Below are 23,459 nucleotides of genomic sequence, written 5' to 3'. Positions count from 1 at the left end.
TTTTATACCAAGATCATAATCCAAATCTGAGAGAAAAGACAGGTATAGGGAATATAAGCTTTACAACGGTAGAAAAGTTATTGCTAATTCTACCTAAAAGGCCAGACTAGCCTTTCTTCAAACTGTATACTGCAACCCATTAGAAAGTCATAAAAGTCAATTCAGTGGGTCAAAAGCAGCACTTTGACAGTGAAATACAATTTAAAAAAAAAAATGCCAGAATACTGCACGTAGTAAAAGGTGCACTAAGGGTGCATTTTCATGAAAGTTTTTAATGTAAATACATACTTGTGTTACAGGGGTCACACTTTATTTTTTTTAAAGAATTTTTGTACCAGGGATTATGATAAAAAATTTTGAAAACTGCTTCCACAGTCCTGGGAAAACTAGAAACCCCAAATCTTAAAACCAAAGAGTAAGACCACATGGGAGCCTAAGGTTAAGAATGAGTAAATACACACACACACACTTCCTCAGACTTCCTGAATGTTTTCTGAGTCAAGCGGTACCCCTATTTCCTCCAATCTTCTCACCTGTCTCTTCAGTGCCATAAGTAATTTGTTCATGTTTATCTTCTCAGGACACAGCTATTTACTATGATCAAAGGGGAAAAACAGTTCTGTGCCTTCTAGCTATAATTCAGACATAGTATCTATAAATGAGGCTAAACAGGGAAAAGATCTACATGCGATAGTTTCTTAGTTCCTAATGTATGAATTCTAAATCTATTTTCATTCATTTTTTTAAAAAATATAAAGCCATAACATTTAAGATAAAAGGAAATAGTTTATGTCCCAAACTTCTGTGAAGATTAACTACCCATTTACAAATTGACATAAAAACCTTTTGATATTACTACAAATTGATAGTTATAGTCAGAATAAAAACTCAGCAGTAAATTACTTTATTTGGTGATTTGGCTTATTATGCTTTATTTTTAAAAAGCACATATCTTGCTTCTGTTATATTAATCACTGAGCTCTTATTGGAAAGTAATGCTTTTATTTTCATTTTTAATATTTTAACATATTCTTTTAATTGCAATTAGACAAAAATGAGATTTTCTTCATAAAGTTTAACAGTCAGAAGTATTTTACTTTTAAAATCTATGAACTAGTTAATGGACAGTATTTTAATCTGGTGTATTAAAAATTTCAAGCTTTAACATTTGGCAAAACTTGGCTTCATAAATTTACTTTTTTAGGATAATAGGAAATATATACAATTTAGAATCTGTATTTAGACAAATGCCCTTTCCTTTCCTCAACACAAAACCTTTAAAAAGTGCAAGTATAAAAGTTTCATATATGAAGGCACTGCATAACCTGCATTATACTGCTGTCTTGCTGAGCAAGAATAATGAAAATATTCTACCCTTAATTTAATGGAACATAAGAAACTTTTTGAGGAAGGACCTAGCTCTCAAAAAGAACCTTTTAGCCCATCTAGTTAATGAATTCCTGTCCAACACTGCTTTTCAAAAACTTACGTAGAAAAGCTATCTAGAAAATGTTAACCACAGATATGCCTGATCTCATTCTTCGTTTCAGAGAAAATGGGGAATAGTATAGATGTGAAAATATACATATAACTTAACTATTATGATAAAGCTAAATATACCTTTCTAAATCCACTGTTTTTATATACTCTTTTTATATCCTGCCAACAACAAATGATCAGAAGAATTTTAAAAAGTTTATAGTATTTATATTTTTATAAATCTAATGGACAAATTTGAGTCCTTATAATCTCCTATTCTTCAACTTAGGGAGTCTGTATTTGCTCTTGATATTGTATTTGGTCTTGAATTCACTGGGTAGTAACGATGTATGATTCAAGAAATGCTCAGATGTGCTAAACTCTGTTATAAAAACAAAAACCATAGCCAGGGTTGCCTTATAAACAATTAGCCACATTTGTTATTATCTTAGAAAACAAACCAAATGTTGTCCAACATTATGTGAACCGTAATAGTAGCCATGAGAGGCTTCAGGGTGACCTGGAAAATAGCATATAGTTAATTTCAAATCCCCTGTTAAAGGCCATACCAAAAAAGAAAGGAAATTTGCCCCTTAAATTAAACCACACTATGTTTTCATTTTAGTTGAAGTGAACTTCGTTCTTTCAAAGGCCAGTAAAATTAGTGGTCCAAAGATTACTTTCCAAGAGGCTAACATATCTTGACAACCTGGTCCAATGATTCATATTTTCCTTTGTAAGTGCTTTAATTACATGTAAAGAAGAAGAAAATAATATATATGCTTTAATTAGAGTAGTTTCAGGACAAATAAAATAACACATTAGAGAAAAAAATTACTTAAAAATAGTTGTATTTATATTCCACAATTTGTTCAAATACTGGTTTTCTTATAAACTTTCTACAGGATGTTTTTAAACAAATTCTTCACATTGTATCTTGACTATGTACTTACGGAATTTCAGGGAAATAGTTCTGTGTGTGTTTAATAGCTTAATTTGTACTAAAGGGATGGCAGGTGGTCACATGCAGTCCATGTGGGATTCTAACATGACATTTAGTGAGTTTTCTGATGTGGACCATCCCTTTGACGCTGAAGGCAATGCATCTGTTGAAAGAAGTGACTGTAGATTTGGATTACTGCTCTCTGTATCTTCCAGTTTTTCTGTGTTATCTTCCCAATTAATGTGGAATCTTGTGACCCTGGGATTAGATGCCAAAATGTTCCTTTGAAGCTAGGGGAAGAAGGAAATATATAAATGGTAAACATTAATAAAGTTAGATCACCATATGCAAATAGGAGCTTAATAAATGGTTCACGTTAGTACTCCTGAAGAGCTAAGTTCATATACAAAGTGTAAGTCAAATAAATAAAGCACCTTAAATATAATATTAGCAAATAAGGACTAGGGCCATGGCAAAGAGATTACCTTAGATGAATGGAAACATATGGAGAATCTGAGGGGACACACATCCAGGTGTTTTACTATTCAACAAAATACCTCCTCTATACGTCTGTTTTCTAAAGCAGAGACGATCTTTTCTTTTTTTGAAGATGAATGCTTCAGAAAATGCTTCATTTAACAAACTAAGCCCTCTTCAGATTGCTATCTTTTTAAGGAAAATGAAAAATTTCCTCAAATATAACCTCTTATTATTAATGGTTTTAAAGATGGCTTTTAAAGATGTCTCCTTCTTAGAAACAGTATTCTAGTTTATTCTCTTTTCTGCTATACAAGGTGCCATACAGGAAACTAAGAAATTGGATCAATGGAAGGTCCTACAACCTGTATGAAAAATATTCCATCCTTATTATCAAAAAGAAGAACATTCTATTCTGTTGCCCTGTAATTTTTCTTGCATGGTCTAAGAGATAGTGTGTCATGTTCAACTTCCCTTACTTTGCATCCTTGCAAGATCACCAGTTACTAAACTGTTACAGTTCCCAACTGAAAATAAGGTACTAAGTATCTTTGAGAATGGTGAATCACAGATTTCAGCTTCTCACTCAGAATTTAAACTCTTTTTCACCATCAGAAGTATTTAAGAGCTTTAGTTTACCTCTACAAATGGCAGATCTTTAGCATATAGGTATTCTGAGATAACACTGTTCACATGGAAAACAAATAGAACTTTCCCCCACAATTTTGGGAACAGTTATACATAAAAATATCATTACTGAATAATCAGTACAACAAACGTGAATTTGCATGTCCTAAAGGTTGACATGAATAGAATTATGATGTATGGGAAATGTTACACAGAAAGCCATAAAAAAAAGGCTTGTTTCTTACAAGAGACACTTTCATTTTCCTAAACCAATAGAGATGTTCAGGTGTCTGCCCAACATTAATTACTAATGACTCACCTGGAGGGTAGGGTTTGAGGTCATCCATAGTAATGGAACAATAATTAGTTAGCCCAGTTGGCACAAGGACCTCAAATTTATTTTGTCTCAAAGTCATTTTCATAATGTACTATGAAACACTAATAGCAACAACCTAAAAAATTGTATAGTAAAAGTAATTAAAAAGAAATAGTAAGAACATTACCTTAGAAAAGTCTGGTTTTACTGGTGGATTTTCTCTTAATTCTGTTTCAGTATATTCATTATTTACATAATAGCCAACTCTAATAAATTCTTGACCTCGATAGGTACAAGTAATTAGCACAACTGTTACGCCTACTGCATCTGCATCTGGAATGAGTCCTGGATTAGGTGCATCAGCCTAGAATTTAAAAAGAAAAGGAAAACAGAAAAAGTTGTTAAGAGCAGGCAAGGCTGGAGTTTTAGTTATCTTGAGCACCATCAGTTGAGGATGCAACAATAAAAACTTGGAAATCATACTGGGAAGGCAAATGCTCATTTTTGACATTGACTTATAGCTAGAAAGTACAGTTCCTGTAAGTATCCCTGATACTTCAAAGCATCCCCACACTTCTCTTGGGAAATAATTCTGGCTACAGTGCACGGTGGTTCATGAGGGATTATGCAACATTCATTACAAAACCTTTTATAAAATGTAGTAAACAAAGCAATAGTCTTATTGATTTTAACCTTTTCTAGTCATAATTTTCAGACCTAAATTAGTAAATATTAAATTATCTCCACACAGCCTATTGGCAGCAGATGTTTATTATACCAGTTTCCTTCTTCAACTCAGGACGCTTATATTCTCATACCCACTCAACCACTCCTCACAGATATTCTAATAGATAGTATAAAACTGAAAATGGGATGGAAATAGCTATATAGCAGATTTTCAGAAAATATTAATAATCCTTTGTTGAGACTACTGAATAGTCACTTTGCTGGGCACTACAGTATAGTGTGCTGTTTAAACCACACATACTGTGGAAATTCAGTGAAGGTAAAGATTGTTTTAGGCAGATGTCAAAGACCTTGTTTTGCATCAAGCTATTGTAAGCGGGACCCAGAGGAGTACAGAAAGTATGCAAACAAGTTAGAGGCAGCTAGGAGCATGAGCAAAGGGTAGGACCCTGTCTACAGTAGCATGTGGAACAGTAAAGTAACTGATTGGATGGAGGGAGCCACAGATTGAGGGGACATAGGCAGTGATGGCTGAGGCATCTGAGCTCGACCTGAGGCAGCCATTCTGGGTGATGAGTGGGTCAAGTCCCAGCAAATTACCTTACTATTGCTTTTGGGCCTAGGTGAATACTTCAGCCAATGTCTAAGCTTGGAAACATTGAAGACTGATGTTTATTTATGCCTACCACATGTAGATGACACAAAAAGGCATTTTATATTTACCTGGTCATCTAGGCTAAAAACCTCAATCACCCACAGCTTCTCTAGCTCCCATATCTAGTCAGTCTCAACATTTTTCATTTCTAAAGGCCGAACTTGTGTATTCATCTCTTATCTAGAATGTTCCTAAACTTTCTAACTGGTCTCCCCAGCTCTAGCCTATCATGTGCAGTGCTACCAGCATTAGCTATTTAAACATGGATCTGTTCCTATCTCTTTGCCTGGTTTTAAAACCTCAGATGATTGGTTCCCATTTCTAAAAGATAAAATCTCACTTCTTTAACCTCATTTATAAGGCCCATAACAATTGGTCTCCAACCAACATCTCCATTCACACCTCCTTTAACTCCACCCTTGTTCTATATATGAATTACCCAGTTCTTTAAAACGTGGTGCTAATCTTTCACGCTCTGTGCCTCCAACATACTGTTCCCTTGGCCTAAAAGTTCTTTCCCTGACATCCTGAAAAATTCATCTTATGCTTACATCAAATGTATCCTTCTCAATGAAGCCCTTTCTAATTCAGAAGGTAGAATCAGTAGATTCCTTTTTTATGCACTTATATTACTTGACACAAATCCTCTACAAATGCATGTGCAACGATCTAAATATATTACTTTCAGTCTTCCCTGCTACACACACATACAACTCAAGCTTTATCCAGGGCAGGAGTCCCATCCAGTTCATCTTTTCAATCTCATGTCTGGCACAGCTATGAACACATAGTGTTTGAAATTCATTCATAACTCAGTTCTTGACCTGAAAGGGTTTATGATTTCTCTGGAGAGACACCAGGCTGGGGACAGAGAGCCTGTCCTGGTGAATGTGCTGTGTGTCTTAGAGATCCTATACACCCCTTCCCTAAAGGGGTTATGTTACTTGCAGGGTGCCCAGAAGTATTCCAATGTACTGGAAGTGGGTAGAGATGGGAAATATAAATCAGTACTGCTATGAGAACTCTCCCCCACATTGCTTCCCATACCCTCAGTAGTAAATTGGTTCTAGACATGTTTGTGTTTTAAAATTTGTTTGCAAATATTAAAACAATTAAAATTTGAAAAGGATTCAGCTTGAGCAAATTTGGGTGGAGAAACTTACAGGCCTCTCAGATCATTTAAGATAGATAAGTGCTGGGCAGAGATCTTTTGACTCTAGCCAGCAATACTAGGCAGATGTTTGGACATCTTCCTGCTAGCCTTTGACCTACTCACGAGAAAAGCATGTAGAAAAGCATGTTTAACTATTCTGAGAGGCAAAATCGTGGCAGACCAGAATACTACAACAGTTTAAAATACAAAACAAAAGCTGTACTTTAGCTTCTGACTGTGGATAATGGTGAATTTTGTAAAATATATGGGCCAAACAAATGACCTAAATCACACTGTGCCGCCTCCGTTCTTCTTGGCAATATGTGCACTGATACCAAGGTAAAGCTACTCAAAAATCACCAGAAGGAAACATTTTTGCATAATTTTTTTCCTACAGCATTCTCAGCCAAAAGCTTAGGAGTATTCTTAACATAAACACAAAAGATTTTCAAGGGTTTGTTTCAAAAATAAGGCATTTATTTGTAAGTTTTCAGAGTAGCATAAAAAGGTGTATCACTGTATGTCAACTCAAGTTTCTTGTATCATGAATTATCATCCAAAGTATGGGTTCCTCAGGCATGTGGGTCAAAGTAAATCCTGCTTCTTTATATAACAATTTCATGAAGCTAAGAGAATAAAAATTTAGTTCTAAATATAGAAATAGGACACTATTTGTCAGTGATTGTACTAAATGCTTTATTTTTCATACCATTCTTATGAGGTAGAATATTATCTACATTTTACAGATGACTAGAGTGGCCAAGGGAGGTTAGGGAGCTTGTCAAAAGTCACACATGGCTAATAAGCAGAGGAGTCGGGATTTGATCAGGTCTGTAACTGCAGTGCCTCCTCCTACAGAACAGGGCGTTCTGTTACCCATGTGTTTTACAGCGTTATGCACTCACACAGCTCAGGTTAATAGCATTTTTAATTAGCATATGTGAGCCTTTCTTAACCATTTGTTTAGATACATCAAATCATTTTATTATTTTTTTAGAGATGAGGTCTTGTGCTGTCACCCAGGTTGAAGTACAGTGGCCCAGTTTTAGCTAACTGCAGCCTCAAACTCTTGGGCTCAAGTGATCCTTCTCCCTCAGCCTCCCTAGTAGCTGAGACTACAGGCATGCACCCCTATACTGGGCCAATTTTTTTTTCTTTTTTTTTTAAGAGGGAGGGTCTCACTATGTTACACGCTGGTCTCAAACTCCTGGCCTCAAGCAGTCCTGCATCACTGAGATCACAGGTATAAGCCACTGCACCTGGCAGGATACACTAAATTATTTATTGCTTTTTAACAAAAAGCACTAAGGCTAGAAAACCAAGATTCTGAATTCTAAATTTAGGACAGGGAGGGAAAGGTGGCAGCTCTAGTGATGGCATGTGTCTAAGTGATTCTTCCCCAATTTCTGGTGGAATTATTTGACCAACAGCATTCATTTAAATGGGCCCCATCTGGGAAGTGAGTAAACATGGAGGTCAAGGATAGGAAGAGTTAGATTTTCTTTCTGGAGTAAGTCTTTTCAGTGGGTTTTACTTAACTGTTGGGTAGAAATATTCATAACAAAAATGGTTTTTTAAAAACCTATGGCTAGTTACTCTTTGGACTATTACAAATATCTTTCTCTAAATAAGAATGGATAATTGAGAAATGACTGAATACTTTTATATAGCTATTGAACATGGGTTAAAAAAAATAACACTTTTGAATACACAAGACAGTGTCTGAAGAATTTCCCCTCACAAATAACTGGTGGGGCAGTAGTAGATTTGTTAACAGCAGTCCTCTGTAAGACATGTAGATTATTAGATGCTGCAGTAAACCACCAGACTTTCATTCCAGCAACCAAAGATCACCCATCTCTATCTACTAACATACCTGTTAACCTAGCTCACTTACTGATTATGCTGAAATAAAGTTGTTTTTGTTTCATCATCATCACTCCTAGTAGCTGAAACCATAAACTGAAGATGCATTACTAACTATTCTCGTTAGTAATAAGCATTTTGAATCCATGTTTTGGGCTGCTAGACTGCCACCCGGGAAGTCTGATCCTAAGGGACTATTCACAGAAGAGCCCAAAATTAACCACCATGTATACCATGATATAGTATAAAGTTTACTGTATGTTGTGCATCTCCCTAAAGTAAATATCACCTTAACACTTCTGAACATATAAAACCAAGAAGTAGAGTACTGTTGTGACACAGAGATTGCCTAAAACATGATGGAAGCAAATTAAAAGTGAATACAGCAGAAGCAGAGTGATTTAACCCAAAAGAAAAGGGATAAGGATGAGATAATCCAGTCTATTTAGAAACATATTTGGCATACACATTTACCAAGATTCATCTTACCTGAAATACAAACATGTGCCTTCCTGCAGGAACAGGACCCACTAAGACAGAATCTAAAACTTGATCGTATTCTTCACTTTCTGCAGAGCCCACATAGATAATTTTCCACTCCAAGTCTAGGGTAAAAACCAAAGCGTTATTTCATATTTGTTAATTACATTACCAGATGACATAAAAAACCTTTCTAAAGTCCACTTAACCATTTATTGGCTGCCAAAATTGGCTTCTTATAGCAGAAAATCCAGAGAGGCACTGAAATGCTCCTTATAAAATTGTTACCAGAGTTCACATCTTATGCCAGTTTCTCAAAATGCTCTTTTGTGAAACACTGGTTCCTGGACAGTGCTCTTCACAAATAACATAGCCAAAAACTTGGGAAATGCTACAAACCTTGTCTTGAGGATTCATAAAGCACACTGGCATAGTAAGTGTCCTGAGATATCCTTTAGTAAAGAGCAGCAGTAACATTAATCCAGCATTTCCCAAATTTATTTGGTTATAGAATCCCTCCGCCCCTTTTTCGTATGTCATTTTTTAACACCTTCCTCAACACACATTGGAAGGGCTGCCCTATACTATGTTGCAGAGACTCAAATCATCATAGAGCTCCAGAGTGGAAAACCATTATGAGCAAACCTCCCCTGTGGCTCAGAAGTAAGTGGCATCAGCTCATCAACTCTTGTAATTCAATCTAGCAGATTTTATTGAGCATCTTTTATAATGTGCTCTGTGAGGAGAACCCAAAGATGAGCAGAACTGCCACTCTTTGAGGGAGCTTCCTTTTCAGTACGGGGTTAGAAAACAACTCATCACACAAATCACCTCTGAGAGACCTCATCCTCTTAGGGTGTTTAACACTGTATGGCCTGCCTGTTGCATTCACTACACTGAGACTACACAAGCACTCTCAAAAGGGTGTGTTTCTAGGCCACTCATGGAGAATCTAGTTAGTGCCACCGTGTGTTGCCACTTTTGCCTAACTGTGTAGATATTTATGTTCCCCATGTTGATAACAGAAATAGTATAGGTACTACTTCTTACTCATACTGTATTATAAACTGCCAATTTACTGAACTGAAAGCTCCTTTAGATTTATATTTTCTCTTAAGTCAGTAGTCATTTTCTGAGGACCTATTATGTCATAGTTCTGTCCTAGACCACTTATATTTCCAGCTTCTAGCTTCTAGCTTCTTCTGTGCTAGAAGGTCCTGCATCTTAACATCTCACAAGATCATTTATTTGTTGATGGAGATAGAGGAAGCAAACAATATGAGTATCTCGTCAGATACTAAGGCCCAGAAGTAGGAGCATGCTTGGCATGTTCCAGAAAAAGCAAGGAGGCCAGGGCTGGAGCAGAATGAGAGCAAGGGGGAAAGTAGCCAACCATATGATGGGGGATGAGGCACATGGCCAGATCATGCAGTTTTGAAGGCCATCATAAGGACTTTGGCTTTAACACTGAGTGGCATGGGAAGCCATGGAGGGTTTTGAGCAGAGTGACATGATCCAGCTTTCATTTTAAAAGGATTGTTTTGACTGCTGTGTTCTGTACAGATTGTAAGAGGGCAAGGGCAGAAACAGAATATTTCAATAATTGAGGCAAGAAATTATGGTGGCTTGTATCACATGTAGCCATGAGTGTGTGAAGTGGTTATATTCTGGATAAATTTTGAAGTTGGAAGCAACAGGAGCCACTTTTTTTTGCAGAGGGTGAGAGAGAAACTATCAGGAGTTAGTTTTAGACATGTTTGAAATGTCCACTAGATATCTGAATGGAGATACTGAATAGGTCTGGTAAAAATTTGGAAATTTTCAATGATATGTAAAGCCTTGAAAATAGAAGGGATTCCTAGTGAGTGAGCCTTTGGGCTTTCCAAAAGTTAAGAGGTTAAGAAGTTGAAGAATCAATAAAGTAGGTTACAAATTAGTGGCCAATGAAGTAGGTGACCCAAAAACCAAGAACTTGTTAAGGGGTGTGAAAGCTACTAAACTAGCCAAGTGAGGATGAGACTAAGAATTGTCACATGGGGTTTTCATAAAACTTTAATTTCATACGTATTTGTACCACTACATATAATACTGTTGGTCTTCTAATTGGTGTAAATCAAAGTGGTATTTGTGAACTGGCATAGGAATTGTAATTTAATTTATAAACCTTTTATAAAATACCTACTATGTGCCGGGCATTGGTCCTGCTGCTTCATGCCTGTTGCTTAAACCTCAGCAGCCTTATCATATGGATCTAATTATCCCTATGATGCAAACCAAGTTGCAAACTTTGATGCAAACTCCAAAAGGTTAACCTACCTACATTCACAGTTTGTAAATCAAAGAGTAAGAATTCAAGCTATGCTTGCAACTCCAAAGCCAGGGCTTTTTCCAAAAACCTAACTGGGAAGATAAATTTCTTTCTTTCTAGCTCTCAAATTAATAGTGGAATAAGGGAACTTAATTGCAGGGGAAAGGCTGAGAGCAGAGGTGGGGAGATAATGTCACCTTCACGAGAACAGGCTGCAGTTTAGGGAACACCTGCACGTTGATTTTCCTGCTTAAAAGATGCTTGCTGTAGCTGAGTTTCAAATGCTCAGTGCTTTTATTTATTTATTTATTTATTTATTATAAATTAGCATCCATTGTTTTATTTTTTTAAACCCAGCTTTCATTTCATTCCCCTGCCTTCAGTATTTGAAAGGGGAAGAGAAAGGATACAGTCGGATTCTTTACACAGGTTCTCAGTTGAAGTTTGTTTTTCTTAATAATTATTATTATTTGAGACAGACTCTCACTCTGTTGCCCTGAGCAGAGTGCCATGGCATCAGCCTAGCTCAGAGCAACCTCAAACTCCTGGGCTCAAGGGATCCTACTGCCTGAACCTCCCGAGTAGCTGGGGACTACAGGCATGCACCACGATGCCCAGCTAATTTTTTCTATTTTCAGTAGAAACGGGGGGTCTCACTCTTGCTCAAGCTGGTCTGGAATTCCTGACCTCAACTAATCCTCCCCCCCCTCCTAGAAAGCTAGCACTCTGGAAGGTGTGCTAGCCCTCTCAGTTAAAGTTTATGTATTTAAAGTTAACTAATTGTTTAATTTAATCATGGTAATCCCAGTATGAAAGTATCTCCATTTGTGGTGGCAGTGAGTGAGGGAAGTCACCAAGGGAATCTAAGCTAATTACAATACTTGGGAAGACCTGTGGTCTAGTGGAAAGTATGTAGTCTTTAGAATTGGAACAAACTTTGAAGTTGGAAAGTATGAAGCACCATGCTCAATTCTGGTGCATTATAAGTATTCAACAGACAGCTATAATTATTGACATATATAAACTTAAAAATGTCAGAAAAGTCAATCAAAAACTGTACACGCTTGGTGACCATCAGATTCAAGCACATCCAGGGTCTCCCATGTCCTAGTATGACAGGAAAGCTTCTGGTTAAAATCTTGACCTCTCATTTTTTAAGGCTCCCCCCCCCCCACCGCCCCCCCGACATAAGCCTTATATTAGAAACAACCAAATTGTCTCAAGGACTCAAGGCCTTTTCTAAAGCAAATCTACAGGGCAGCTTTTAAAGGAAAATGAAAATATTTGGGGGTTGCTGACAAAGTATGAAAAATGGTGACCAAACTCTGCTTTGAGACTTGAGACAAAGTCAAAATTCTCTTCAGAATATTTTGTAGTTTAATTTCAAGAACACTTCTTTTTAAGAACTATAAAAGTATGGAACCTATAAGGAGCCTTTGCTAAGTACACGCAGTTTCCTTAATCCACATAGCCTCTAGGTGGAGTACACAGGCATGGCACCTTTTTGAAAGATTCCTTTGCAGCTTCAGTATGACTCAGCTTAAAATATTTTTTAAAATACTAAATAAATGCTCAGTAATGGCACCCGGCAAGTGAAATGTACCAGTGGAAGTAGGTGTATTCTTGACATCAGTATTGTAAAAACCCTGATGTGATTCAGCTGGGTTTTGAATGAATCCCAGTTAAAAATGGAACATAGTTTGGCCTCTATAAATGGCTGGTTTCAACTATCCAATGTAAAGGCCCTGTAACAGCACCTTGAATCATTTTCCTTGTTTTCAGTTAACTCCTAAAATGGAAGGCATCACTTGAGAAATACCTGTGATTTGGAGAACATCTAACGCCTAAAACACTGTTGTGTAAGCCAGAATGCGTCGATCAATAGTTTTTCTTATATTTGCCCATATTTTTTATGTGCAATTGGGAATAAAAAGGAAAAATTGCTGACTGTTGGATATGAAAAATGGGCCTGGTTCCTGAAATGCTTGTAGTAGTACTATGAGAGAATAATCAAATGATTTCACAATAGTAAGAATACCCTTTAATATTATCAATGGCCTATTTAGATATTAGTTTATTTTAATAAATGAGTCATCTTTCAGAATATGTCCTTTATAAAATATATGTGCATTTATGCTTTATATATGTATTAAAACAACAGACTCATTAAAGTATTGTGGTTACTTTAAAAGGAGACAGAGAAGGCACTGAATACAAAGGACTGTTACATTGTATATGTCTGTACAACTTTTTGAAAGCTTATTACAATAAGCATATATTGCTTTTATAAGTAAAGTTAACACCCTACATAAGATACATTTTAAAGATTAATTTTTAAAATAAAAACGCTTTACATGCCATGATTAGCCGAGTAATTTTAAATACACTTTTTTAAATATACTTATAAATTCAAAGCAGCATGTCCCCTGTTCAGTTGTAAAATTAACACTAATAAACTTTTTCCCCTCAAATTTTGAAATTGAAATACTGGATTACTTTGTTAAAATCTAAGAAAAGCAAAGGTAAGAAACTGTCCAGTTTTAGCTTTATAAATACTTATTACTGAACATACTAAAAATATTTATCTTTTTGGAAGACCTTAAAACGTATTTAGAAAAAATACTAAAAACGTTTGCATTGCCATCATGATCTTACCATTAATTTCCTAGCCCACGTTTGTGTTTTATGTTCAGAGTGTGTTCTGCATTTGTTTGGATGTGGAGTTAATTAGATTTCAACACGTTTTTAAAGAAAGTCATCTATGGGACTATTTAGAAACCAGAGATTAAGTCCTGGAAATTATTTTAGTATTTCTGCTCCTGGGTTAAACGTAACTTCCTAGCTTAGCTATATTTTTCTTCCTGAGACAGAGAAGATTTTCGTCATTAAGGAAAAGGAGTCCCGGTTGGTCCGGAAGCCCGCGCACTAGCATCCCCGGGCGTCCCGCGCATCCCGGGCGCCGGCCGGGGAGGACCGGCCAGGAGGACCCAGGGCCCCCGGGGAGCGCCGGCGCCCGGCCCGCGGCGCGGAGGGGCCGAGCCTGCGCCCGCCTCCCCCGCTGGTTGGTCGAGGGAGCCAGAAATCAGCGCGAGGACAGCCTCGCTCTCCTCCCCGAAGCGGCCCGGCACGGCCGGCCAGGAGAGTAGGGCAACTCTGCCGTCAGCTCCAGCAAGGGACGTGCATTTCGCTCCGGGCAGGAAGGTGGGCGGCGGGGCGAGAGGAGGCGTCGTGACGCCGGGGTCGCGAGCCCAATTCTTGGCTCGGGGTAAGATGGCTCCGCTCCTAACTCGCCGGCGCGACCACACACGCCTCTCCCTCCCAGCCTCTTCGCCGGGGCCGCGAGGATCGCGGAGGCCGTTCGCGGCGCGGGGCCAGCCGGAGCGCCCAGCGGCCGGTGCCGCGGGCGCGAGTGCGGGTCCCGCGAACCGCCTGCCCGCCAGACAAAGCTGACAACATGGCTACCTCTGCTCGAACAAGTTCCTCGCAAGTTGAGCCGCGGCGGACGCCGGGGCTGCAGCCGAACGCAGCGCGCGCCTCGGCGGCCGTCGTCCGTCAACTTCAAGTTTCCCTCCGCGGAGCCCAGCCCGCAGCCCGCCCGGCGCCGAGGACGGCCGCCCCGCCGAGGCCGGGCCCGGGAAACTTTCAACGTCTGCAGCCCGCAACTGACAGCCCGGGCGGCGGGCGTCGCGACTCACCTTCAGACAGGTCCTCGATGCACTCGAAGGTGATCTCGAACTGGAACGGGTTGTAGAAAGGAGAAGGGTTATCCAGCACCACTACATTGTTCACCTGAACCTTTGCCATATTTTGAAAAAAAAAAAAAAAAACAAACAATGGGACCTGGGGCTTGTTGCGGCACAATAAAGTCCAGCGCGTGGCCGCTCGGGAGAGCGCAGACCCCCGCCCCGGTGCCTGCCCGACGTCGTGCAGCGGCGACTTGAGAAACTTTTTTTTCCTCTTTTTATTTACACGGGAGCACTCCACAGTGTTTTGCAGCTTTCCTATTTCACTAAACTACAGCCCATTCTGCTCTGATAACTAGCAGCGTTGCCCGCGATTGGCTGCACCCGAGCTCTGACCCTCCTCCTCCAGCGAGGGCCTCGGCAGCGAGCAAGATGGGCTCCCGCTCCCGGAACGGACTCGGAAACTTTAACTGCGGCTCCACCTGCTGGTGTGGATTAGGACAAAGGCGGAGAACAAAGTGAGTGGAATAAGGGCTGGGAGGCCCGCGCGGAGGCCGCCGGCGGCGGCGGGGGGAGGGGCAGTGCAGGCCCCGCCCCCGACCCGGCGACTCCCGCGCCTCACGTCGGGCGTGGCCGCGCTGGGGGCGTGGCCGCGCCGGGGAGGCGTGGCCCCGCTTAGCGGGGAGTTTCTCTCCCAGGCTATGCCCGCCCTTCGGGTTTGCTTCGTTTTGGTTTTTTGGGGTTTTGGGTTTTTTGTTTTTTGTTTTTTTGTCCTTTTAACGGTCTTTTTACATCAGTGCAATGGCTATGCCTGCTCTCCTGAATTTAGCAGATGAAATTCGGTTGTTTACACTAGGTTAGGTTCAGCTATGTATCGGGTAGTATTTGGATTAGAGAGAAGGGTTGGTTGCAGTGGAAATAAACTGCATTTTATAGACCGATGTCAGCTCGAAAAGAGCAAAGCCATTTTGGAAATCTAGTTCTTGGCCACTGTACGTTTGAGCACGACAGCGCCGTTGAGTAGACACAAAATGAAGGGCAAGGAGATGATTTTCCACACACACTACTTGGAAAATCAAAATAGGTAATCTTTGGGCTGCACCTGAGTCTTCTTTCTGCCATTTCAGATCTGAAAAGTCCTAGAACAAGAAAAAAAATTACAAGAGATGTGATCAGTTACACCCCAGGTTACTGCCGTTTGGGCAGCGTAGCAGGAACATAAAAGGAGAAAATGGAAGTATCAGAAGACCAAAAGAGCAACAAATACAACAGGAATAGGAAAGAACACAAAGGCACACCAAGACATTTGATCTTCAAAAAATGTGTGACCTAAACCGTTAGCAAATAAAAATTTATGGCATAACAAGTAAATTCTGAGGAGCCTTTGCTTGCTTGTAACCAGTTCAGGGTCTAAACTGAGGAAATGTATTAGTTTATGCTTGACTAGGTTTGTGGGGAAACGGAAATCTTTTAACAAGTTTGTGAACTCAAACTATTTCCGTTTACTAAGTAAGAGTGGTGTAAAGGTTCGTTTTATTACCTGCTCTTCATAAAACATTTTTTTCCTTAAGTGTTGTTAATGAAACCACCAAACTGGAGTGACTCTCAAGCAGCTAACCATATTGCAACAGATAAGTCACTATCAATGTCTTAATTTATTAAGTACCGAAGGGGGCCTGCCTGATGCTTGGAGGGATACATAGAATGTAACACTCAGCTCACTTCTCTACAGATTACTTGGGGGAAGGGTGGCTCAGAGAGATTGTTTTGGCTCTAACATGAACAAATCCTACACTAGTGCCTAGGGCAGAAATAAATGAACCTAGTTAGCTATTGTTATAGACTTAATTATGTCTCCCTTGAATTCATATGTTGAAGAACTCTAAACCCCTAGTACTTTAGAATGTAACTGTATTTGGAGATTGGGCTTCTAAAGAGGTAATTAAGTTAAATGAGGTCGTTGGAGAGGGCCCTAATCTAATCTCATTGGTGTCCTCATAACAAGGGGAAATTTGGACATAGGAGCACACATGCACAGAGGAAACAGCAAGAAGGCAGCCATTTGCAAGCAAGAGGCCTCAGAAGAAACCAAAACTACCAACACTTTGATCTTGGACTTCTAGCTTCCAGAACTGTGAGAAATTAAATTTCTATTGTCCAAGCCACCCAGTCTTTGGTATTTTATGGCAGCCCTAACAAACTAATATAGCTATAAGATTTTTTCCTCTTAATTGAGCGTATTTGAGAATTGAAACTTATTTAATCCAAATATTGGTCAGTTATGAGTACTTTCAGTGGTATGAAAAGAAGTGGTCATTTAGCCTTGCCAGGAGGAAGGAGTGTACTGTACTGTGGAATGGTGTGCTATGGCCATTCTTCAGAGGAAGCATCTACCATTGGGGACACAGCTTGACCTCTGAAGAGACAAGATGTAGCATCCCTCCATGGATCCAAGGTACCTATACAGAGGACTTCTAAGAATCTAAAACTTGAAGTTAAATTGAGGTCACGCACAAAACAAGATGAAAGAGTGAATTTAAATGTACTGGAATCAAATTGAATTAAATTAAATTGTGCTGAATTAAAATGTATTAGAACTAGGCATCAAATCCATTCTCAGTCCCTGCCTACTACAAAAGTTACCATAGGAATGGAAGTATTAACCTCTTGCCTTTGTTCAAATCCTAGATTTTACTTGGGGTAGTTAAATTATCACTGTGTTGTCTTTAAAGAGTCATTTGCATCTTTTTTTTTTTTTTTTTGAGACAGAGTCTCGCTCTGTTGCCTGGGCTAGGGTGCCATGGCATCAGCTTAGCTCACAACAACCTCAAACTCCTGGGCTCAAGGGATCCTCCAGCCTCAGCCTCCCGAGTAGCTGGGACTACAGGTGTTCGCCACCATGCCTGGCTAATTTTTTCCATTTTTAGTTGTCCAGCTAATTTCTTGCTATTTTTAGTAGAGATAGGGTCTCGCTCTTGCTGAGGCTGGTCTCGGACTCCTGAGCTCAAGCAGTCCTCCCACCTCGGCCTCCCAGAGTGCTAGGATTGCTGGCATGAGCCACCACGCCCGGCCATTATTCCCATCTTTTTAAAAAATTCTCATGTAAGGCTTGTCGTTTTAATATCATCTTTAGTTAGTTTAAAAGGCTCCCTTTTATTAGTGACAGGATGTCAAAATTTAATGACAGTTTTAAATAAAATTTTCTATATATAAGTGGAATATAGAGATTTGCTGGAGTTTACAGACATTTCCAAATGGAATAAACTGTATAGTAATGATTTTAATAATAGCTCATTACATATATACAAAGAGCATTTATTATGTGAAATTTTTGTGCTATGTTCTGTGAAATAGAGATAAAACATATGAAGACCTTATGGTCCAGTAGGAAAGGTAACTATGTAATCAAATAAGTATGATACAGAATAGAAAGTGTTAGATACAACTTTAAGCAATTATGTTAAAATAGGCAAAAGAGAAGATGTTTTACCATTTGTAAAAACTTTTAAATAACATATTTTTGAGCCTCACAATATTCTGTGGTAGGAGAGTAAGGTATTATTATCCCATGTGACAAATGAAGATGCTGATGCTCAGGAACCCGCTCCTCTAATAACTGTCCTAGTATCTTTCTACTCTCAATACCGTGTCAGGTAAAATTTAGAGTGGCCTTTATGTATAGGAAAATGGATTGGTATCATTTTCTGGAAGAATATACAGGCTGGCAGACACTGTAGTAATGACTGGCTCAATGAACTCTTGAGGAATGAAACTCCATTAATGAAGTTGGCCCAGGTACATACTGGTAATGAGAGGAGGACCCAGCCAAGCCAAAGCTGGGGGAGTCTCCCTGTTGAGACACTACAGATGTTGAGCTTCCTGTTGCAAAAGGGATGATTGGGAAATAGGGAGGATGGACTACTCATCCTGGAATACATCCTTATACTTTTTATAAGGTTTCACGTCTGCGACATAAAATGTACTCCCTCCCCATTCTCTACTTCACCTCAATAAAAGTTTCATTGTTTGGTCTTCATTGCTACCCACCATTAGGTTGGACATTTAAAGATACAAGCTATATCTCATCCCTTGTCCATAGCTGGACTCTACTGTTAAGGACTTTTGGATAGTTTGAAATATCATTCAGCTTTCTGAAAGCACCATGATTATGTTTATTGACAGTTTCTTGATGTTAATATTATCATATGTCTTTGACCAGAAGAATGTGAATGGAAACACCTAATAATTACTTTGTTCCTTATACCTAGTTTTTTGGGTTTTTTTCTTTAACCATGTCTTCTTGGTCTTTATAAATCAAGCTCCTTCTTACTTCATTTTCCTCTTGAACCCAGTCTCCACTTACAGTCCATCTTCCTTCATGTTTTATATTCCATCATTTTCTCTCTAACCCTCCACTTCTCCCATTCATCAGAGGCTCTTTTCTTAATACCAGGAAAAAAGCAGTGATCAGTAGAGAGAAGACTCAAATCTTTAAAACATCTCTAGGCTAAACCACTGCTTGCACAAAGCCATTGCTAAGCTTTTCTAGTCGGTTACTATAGATACAAATGACATTAGATGGAGTTATGCTTGACAAAAGCTAGGCAAGTAGGCAAGGCCATTTAGAAAGAGTCAAAAACTAGAAGGGATAGGAAGAGCAAAGGTTTCACAATTGAGTTAATAGGTCATTAATTGGTAGGTAGGTGGTTGGTAGAATTTGCCTGCTAAGGCTTTGAATCCAGGATACAAAGAATCCACCTCCAAGTACCCCTCTTGTGATGGCACAATATCTTTTAAATAACAGCTTTGTTGAGATATAGTTCACCGAATTAAAGTGTCTGAGCCAATAGCTTTTAGAATATTCAGAGTTGTGCAGCCATGACCACAATCAATTTTAGAATATTTTCTTCATCTTAAAAAGATTCTTTGTGGCCTTTAGCATCCCCCTCCTCACCCCTGTGCTCTCATTTCCTAGCAGTAGGCAACCACTAAATTACTTTCTGTCTCTATAGATTTGCCTATTCTAGAAATTTCATATAAATGTAAGCATATAATATGTAGTCTTTTGTGACTAACATCTTTCAAGCATAGTATTTTTGATGTTTTCATCCATGTTGTGACATATATTGATACTTCATTTCTTTTTATTACCCAATATTCCATTAAATGGATATGCCACATTTTATTTATCTATTCAATCAGTTGATGGACATTTGTGTTGTTTCCACTTTTTGGCTATTGTGTATAGTGCTGCTGTGAACATTTGTGTACAGATTTTTGTACAGATTTTTGTGTGGGACAAATGTTTCCCTTTCTCTGGGTGTATGTTTAGAAATGGCATTGCTGGGTCATGTGTGGTAACTCCTTTTGAGGGGCTGCCAAACAGTTTTTTTTTTAAATGGCTGCACCATTTTACATTCCCACCAGCATTCCAATTTCTCCACATCCCCACCAACACTTGTTAGTATGTCTTTTTGATTAGGGCCTTGGTGGTGTGTGAAGTAGTATCTCATTATGGTTTTGATTTGCATTTCCCCAATGGCTAAAGATGTTGAACATCCTTCATTTGCTTATTGGCCATTTGTATGTCTTCTGTGGGGAACTGTCTATTCAGATTTTTTTGCCCCACCCCCCCCCCTTTTTTAAGTAGAGGTGGAGTCTCACTATGTTGCCCTGGATGGACTTGAACTCTTGGGCTCAAGTGATCCTCCCACCTCTGCCTCCCAAGTAGTGAGACTACAGGTGTGCACCACCATGCTGACTCTGTCTCCTTTTAAACATTGGGTCATTTGTCCTTTTGTAATTGAGTTGTAAAAGTTCTATATATATTCTAAATACAAGTCTCTTATCAAATTCATGGTTTGCTAAAATTTTCTCCTTTTCTGTGGGTTATCTTTTAATTTTTTTGGTGATATCATTTGCAGCATAAAAGCTTTTAATTTTGATGAAGCCCATTTTATCTATTTTGTCTTTTTTTGCTTGTGCTTTTCATGTCATTCACAAAAACCATTGCCTAATCCAGAGTCATGAAGATTTATAGCTATATGGCTATGTTTTCTTTTAAGGGTTTTATAATTTTAGCACCTTACATTTAGGTCCTTGATTCAGTTTGAATTAATGTTTGTATATGGTATAAAGTAGGAGGTCCAAATTTATATATATATATATATATATATATGTGTGTGTATATATATATATATATATATATATATTTTTTTTTTTTTTTTTTGAGGCAGAGTCCTGCTCTGTCACCCTGGCTAGAGTGCCGTGGCGTCAGCCAACCTCAAACTCCTGGGCTCAAGCAATCCTTCTGCTTCAGCCTCCCAAGTAGCTGGGACTACATGCATGCGCCACCATGCCTGGCTCATTTTTTCAATATATTTTTAGTTGTCCAGCTAATTTCTTTCTATTTTTTAGTAGAGACGGGGTGTCTCTCTTGCTAAGGCTGTTTTCGAACTCCTGATCTCAAAGGATCCGCCCACCTCGGCCTCCCAGAGTGCTAGGATTACAGGCATGAGCCACCGCACCCGGCCTCAAATTTATATTTTTACATGAGGATGTCCAGTTTCCCAGCAGTATCTGTTGAAAAGATTATTCTTTCCCCCATGAGTTGGATTGGAACCCTTATCAAAAATGAATTGACCTTAAATATATATGGGTTTATTTCTGGACAATCAATTCTGTTCTGTGTATCTGGGTCTTTATACCAGTACCACATTGTCTTGGTAACTTCAGCTTTGCATTATGTTTTGAAATCAGAAAATGTGAGTCTTCCAACTTTGTTCCTCTTTTTCAAGATTGGCTATTTGGCATTTTGTGTATTTTCTTATGAATTTTAGGATCACCTTGTCAGTTCTGCAAACAAGCTACCTGGGCTTTTGATAGGGATTGCATCGAATCTGTATATCTGTTTGTATAGTATTGCCATATTAACAACATTGTTTTCTAATCTGTGAACATGGGGTTTCTTTGCATTTATTTAGGTCACTTTTAATTTCTTTCAACAATGTTTTGTAGTTTTTAGAGTATTGGTTTTGTGCTTTATTACATTTTTTCCTACATATTTTATTCTTTTTGATGCTATTGTAAATGGAAATATTTTCTAAATTATATTTTCAGATTCTTCTTTGCTAAGCTTATAGACATACCATTGACTTTTTTGGTCTCCTTCTGTCAGGGTTCTTGATGGATTGATTCTTTTATCATTGTAAAATGCCTGTCTTTACCTCTAGTAATATTTTTTCATTTTAAAATGTTTTGTCTGATATTGGTATAAATACTCCAGCTTTCTTATTGTTTACATATATATCTTTTTCCAACTTTTTATTTTCAATCTATTTGCTTCTTTGAATCTAAAATGTCTCTTGTAAATAGATAGCATAGAGTTAGATCTTATTTTTGTAATTCATTTTATCAATCTATGCCTTTTGATTAGATTGTTCAATCCATTCACATTTAATGTTATTGATATTGTTGGATTCATGTCTGTCATTTTACTTTTTGTTTTTTATATATCTCAAGTCTTCTCTTTAATTTCTCCTTTACTACTTCCCTTTGCATTAAATGAATATTTTCTAATATATCATTTTTTATTTCTTTAACTTTTTCCCTTTTTTTGGAGGGAGGGTTATTTTCTTAGTGGTTGTTATGGGGCTTACTTATCAGAATCCATTTCAGATGTATACTTATTTTATTCCAGTGAAGTACAGAAATGTTACCTCTGTGTAGTTCTATACTATTTTCCCTTTTTTATGCTATAATATTTATACATATTTCATCATATATGTTACAAACACAAAACTACATTATTTATTGTCTTATGTAATTTTATGCTTTTTAAAGAAGCTGAAAAAAGAAAGAATAGTAAAGTTGTATATAGAGAGTTTGTTATATTAACTTTCTTAATTACTGTTTCTGGTTCTCTTCATTTGTTCTTGTGGATTTGAGTTACCATCTGGAGTCATTTCCTTAATCCAATATAACTTTCCTCCCACCTATGTTTTTTGTTTTGTTTTGTTTTGCTGTTTTTGCTAAATACATTACATTTCTATAAGCCATAGGCCCAATGATACAATTATATACATATTGTTTTATACAATTGCTTTTAAAATCAGTTTAGAGAAAAAATATGCCTTTAAACTTTTTTTTTTTTTTCTAATTACATAATTACATTTGCCAGTGCTCATTCTTCTTTGTTGTGGATTTAACTTACCATCTGGGGTGATTTGTTTTCAGCCTAAAGAACTCCCTTTGGTAATTCTTTTAAGGCAGGCCTGCTAGCTAGTAATGCTCCCAGTTTTTGTTTATCTGAGAATGTCTTTATTTTACCCTCATTTTTGAAAGATAGTTTTGTTAGATATAAGATTCTTGGATGACTTTTGTTTTTCCTTTCAGCACTTTGAATATGTCCCACTGCCTCTGGCCTCCACTGTTTCTGATGGAAGTCAGGTCTTAATCTTACTGGGGCTCTGTTATAAGTGTACAGTTGTTTTTCTCTAACTGCTTTTAAAATCTTCTCTTTGTCTTTTGTTTTCAGCATTTTTACTATGATTAATGGGTGTGGATTTTCAGATATTAAACCAACATTGCATTCCTAACGTAAATCCCACTTGGTCATTGTGTATTAATATAATCTTTTTTATGTGTTGCTGGATTCGGTTTCCTCGTATTTTGTTGAGGATCCTCACATCTATATTCATAGGAGATATTAGTTTTTAGTGTTCTGGTGATGTCTGTGTCTGATTTTTGGTGTATGGGTAATACTGGCCTCATAGAATGAGATAGG

The 23,459-nt window shown here is 38.1% G+C and overlaps 2 protein-coding genes across 2 annotated transcripts in view; one reads left to right on the top strand and one right to left on the bottom strand.

The window, feature by feature from the left end:
- The window catches only part of MCM9 (minichromosome maintenance 9 homologous recombination repair factor), a 62,649-nt gene that overhangs the window by 19,297 nt on the left and 19,893 nt on the right, over positions 1-23,459 (top strand). The window lies entirely within an intron of this gene.
- On the bottom strand, positions 983-15,067 carry ASF1A (anti-silencing function 1A histone chaperone). The gene is made up of 4 exons (XM_069487293.1): positions 14,687-15,067; positions 8,693-8,808; positions 4,030-4,206; positions 983-2,712 (listed from the first exon to the last, which is right to left on the bottom strand). Exons 1-4 carry the CDS (start codon positions 14,793-14,795, stop codon positions 2,500-2,502), a joined length of 615 nt encoding a protein of 204 aa, XP_069343394.1. The 5' UTR covers positions 14,796-15,067; the 3' UTR covers positions 983-2,499.

Source organism: Eulemur rufifrons, chromosome 15 (assembly GCF_041146395.1).
Source record: "Eulemur rufifrons isolate Redbay chromosome 15, OSU_ERuf_1, whole genome shotgun sequence".
In the NCBI taxonomy this organism is placed as follows: domain Eukaryota; kingdom Metazoa; phylum Chordata; class Mammalia; order Primates; family Lemuridae; genus Eulemur; species Eulemur rufifrons.
Note: the sequence above shows the minus strand (reverse complement) of the source record. Positions and strands in the feature narration are given on the sequence as shown.

Excerpts from the sequence above, each read along its gene's own strand:
- ASF1A (XM_069487293.1), bottom strand. The coding sequence starts at position 14,795 with ATGGCAAAGGTTCAGGTGAACAATGTAGTGGTGCTGGATAACCCTTCT. Across the intron at positions 8,809-14,686 it reads CATCGAGGACCTGTCTGAAG|ACTTGGAGTGGAAAATTATC; the intron begins GTGAGTCGCGAC and ends TTTTTACCCTAG. Across the intron at positions 4,207-8,692 it reads GGCACATGTTTGTATTTCAG|GCTGATGCACCTAATCCAGG; the intron begins GTAAGATGAATC and ends TTTAAATTCTAG.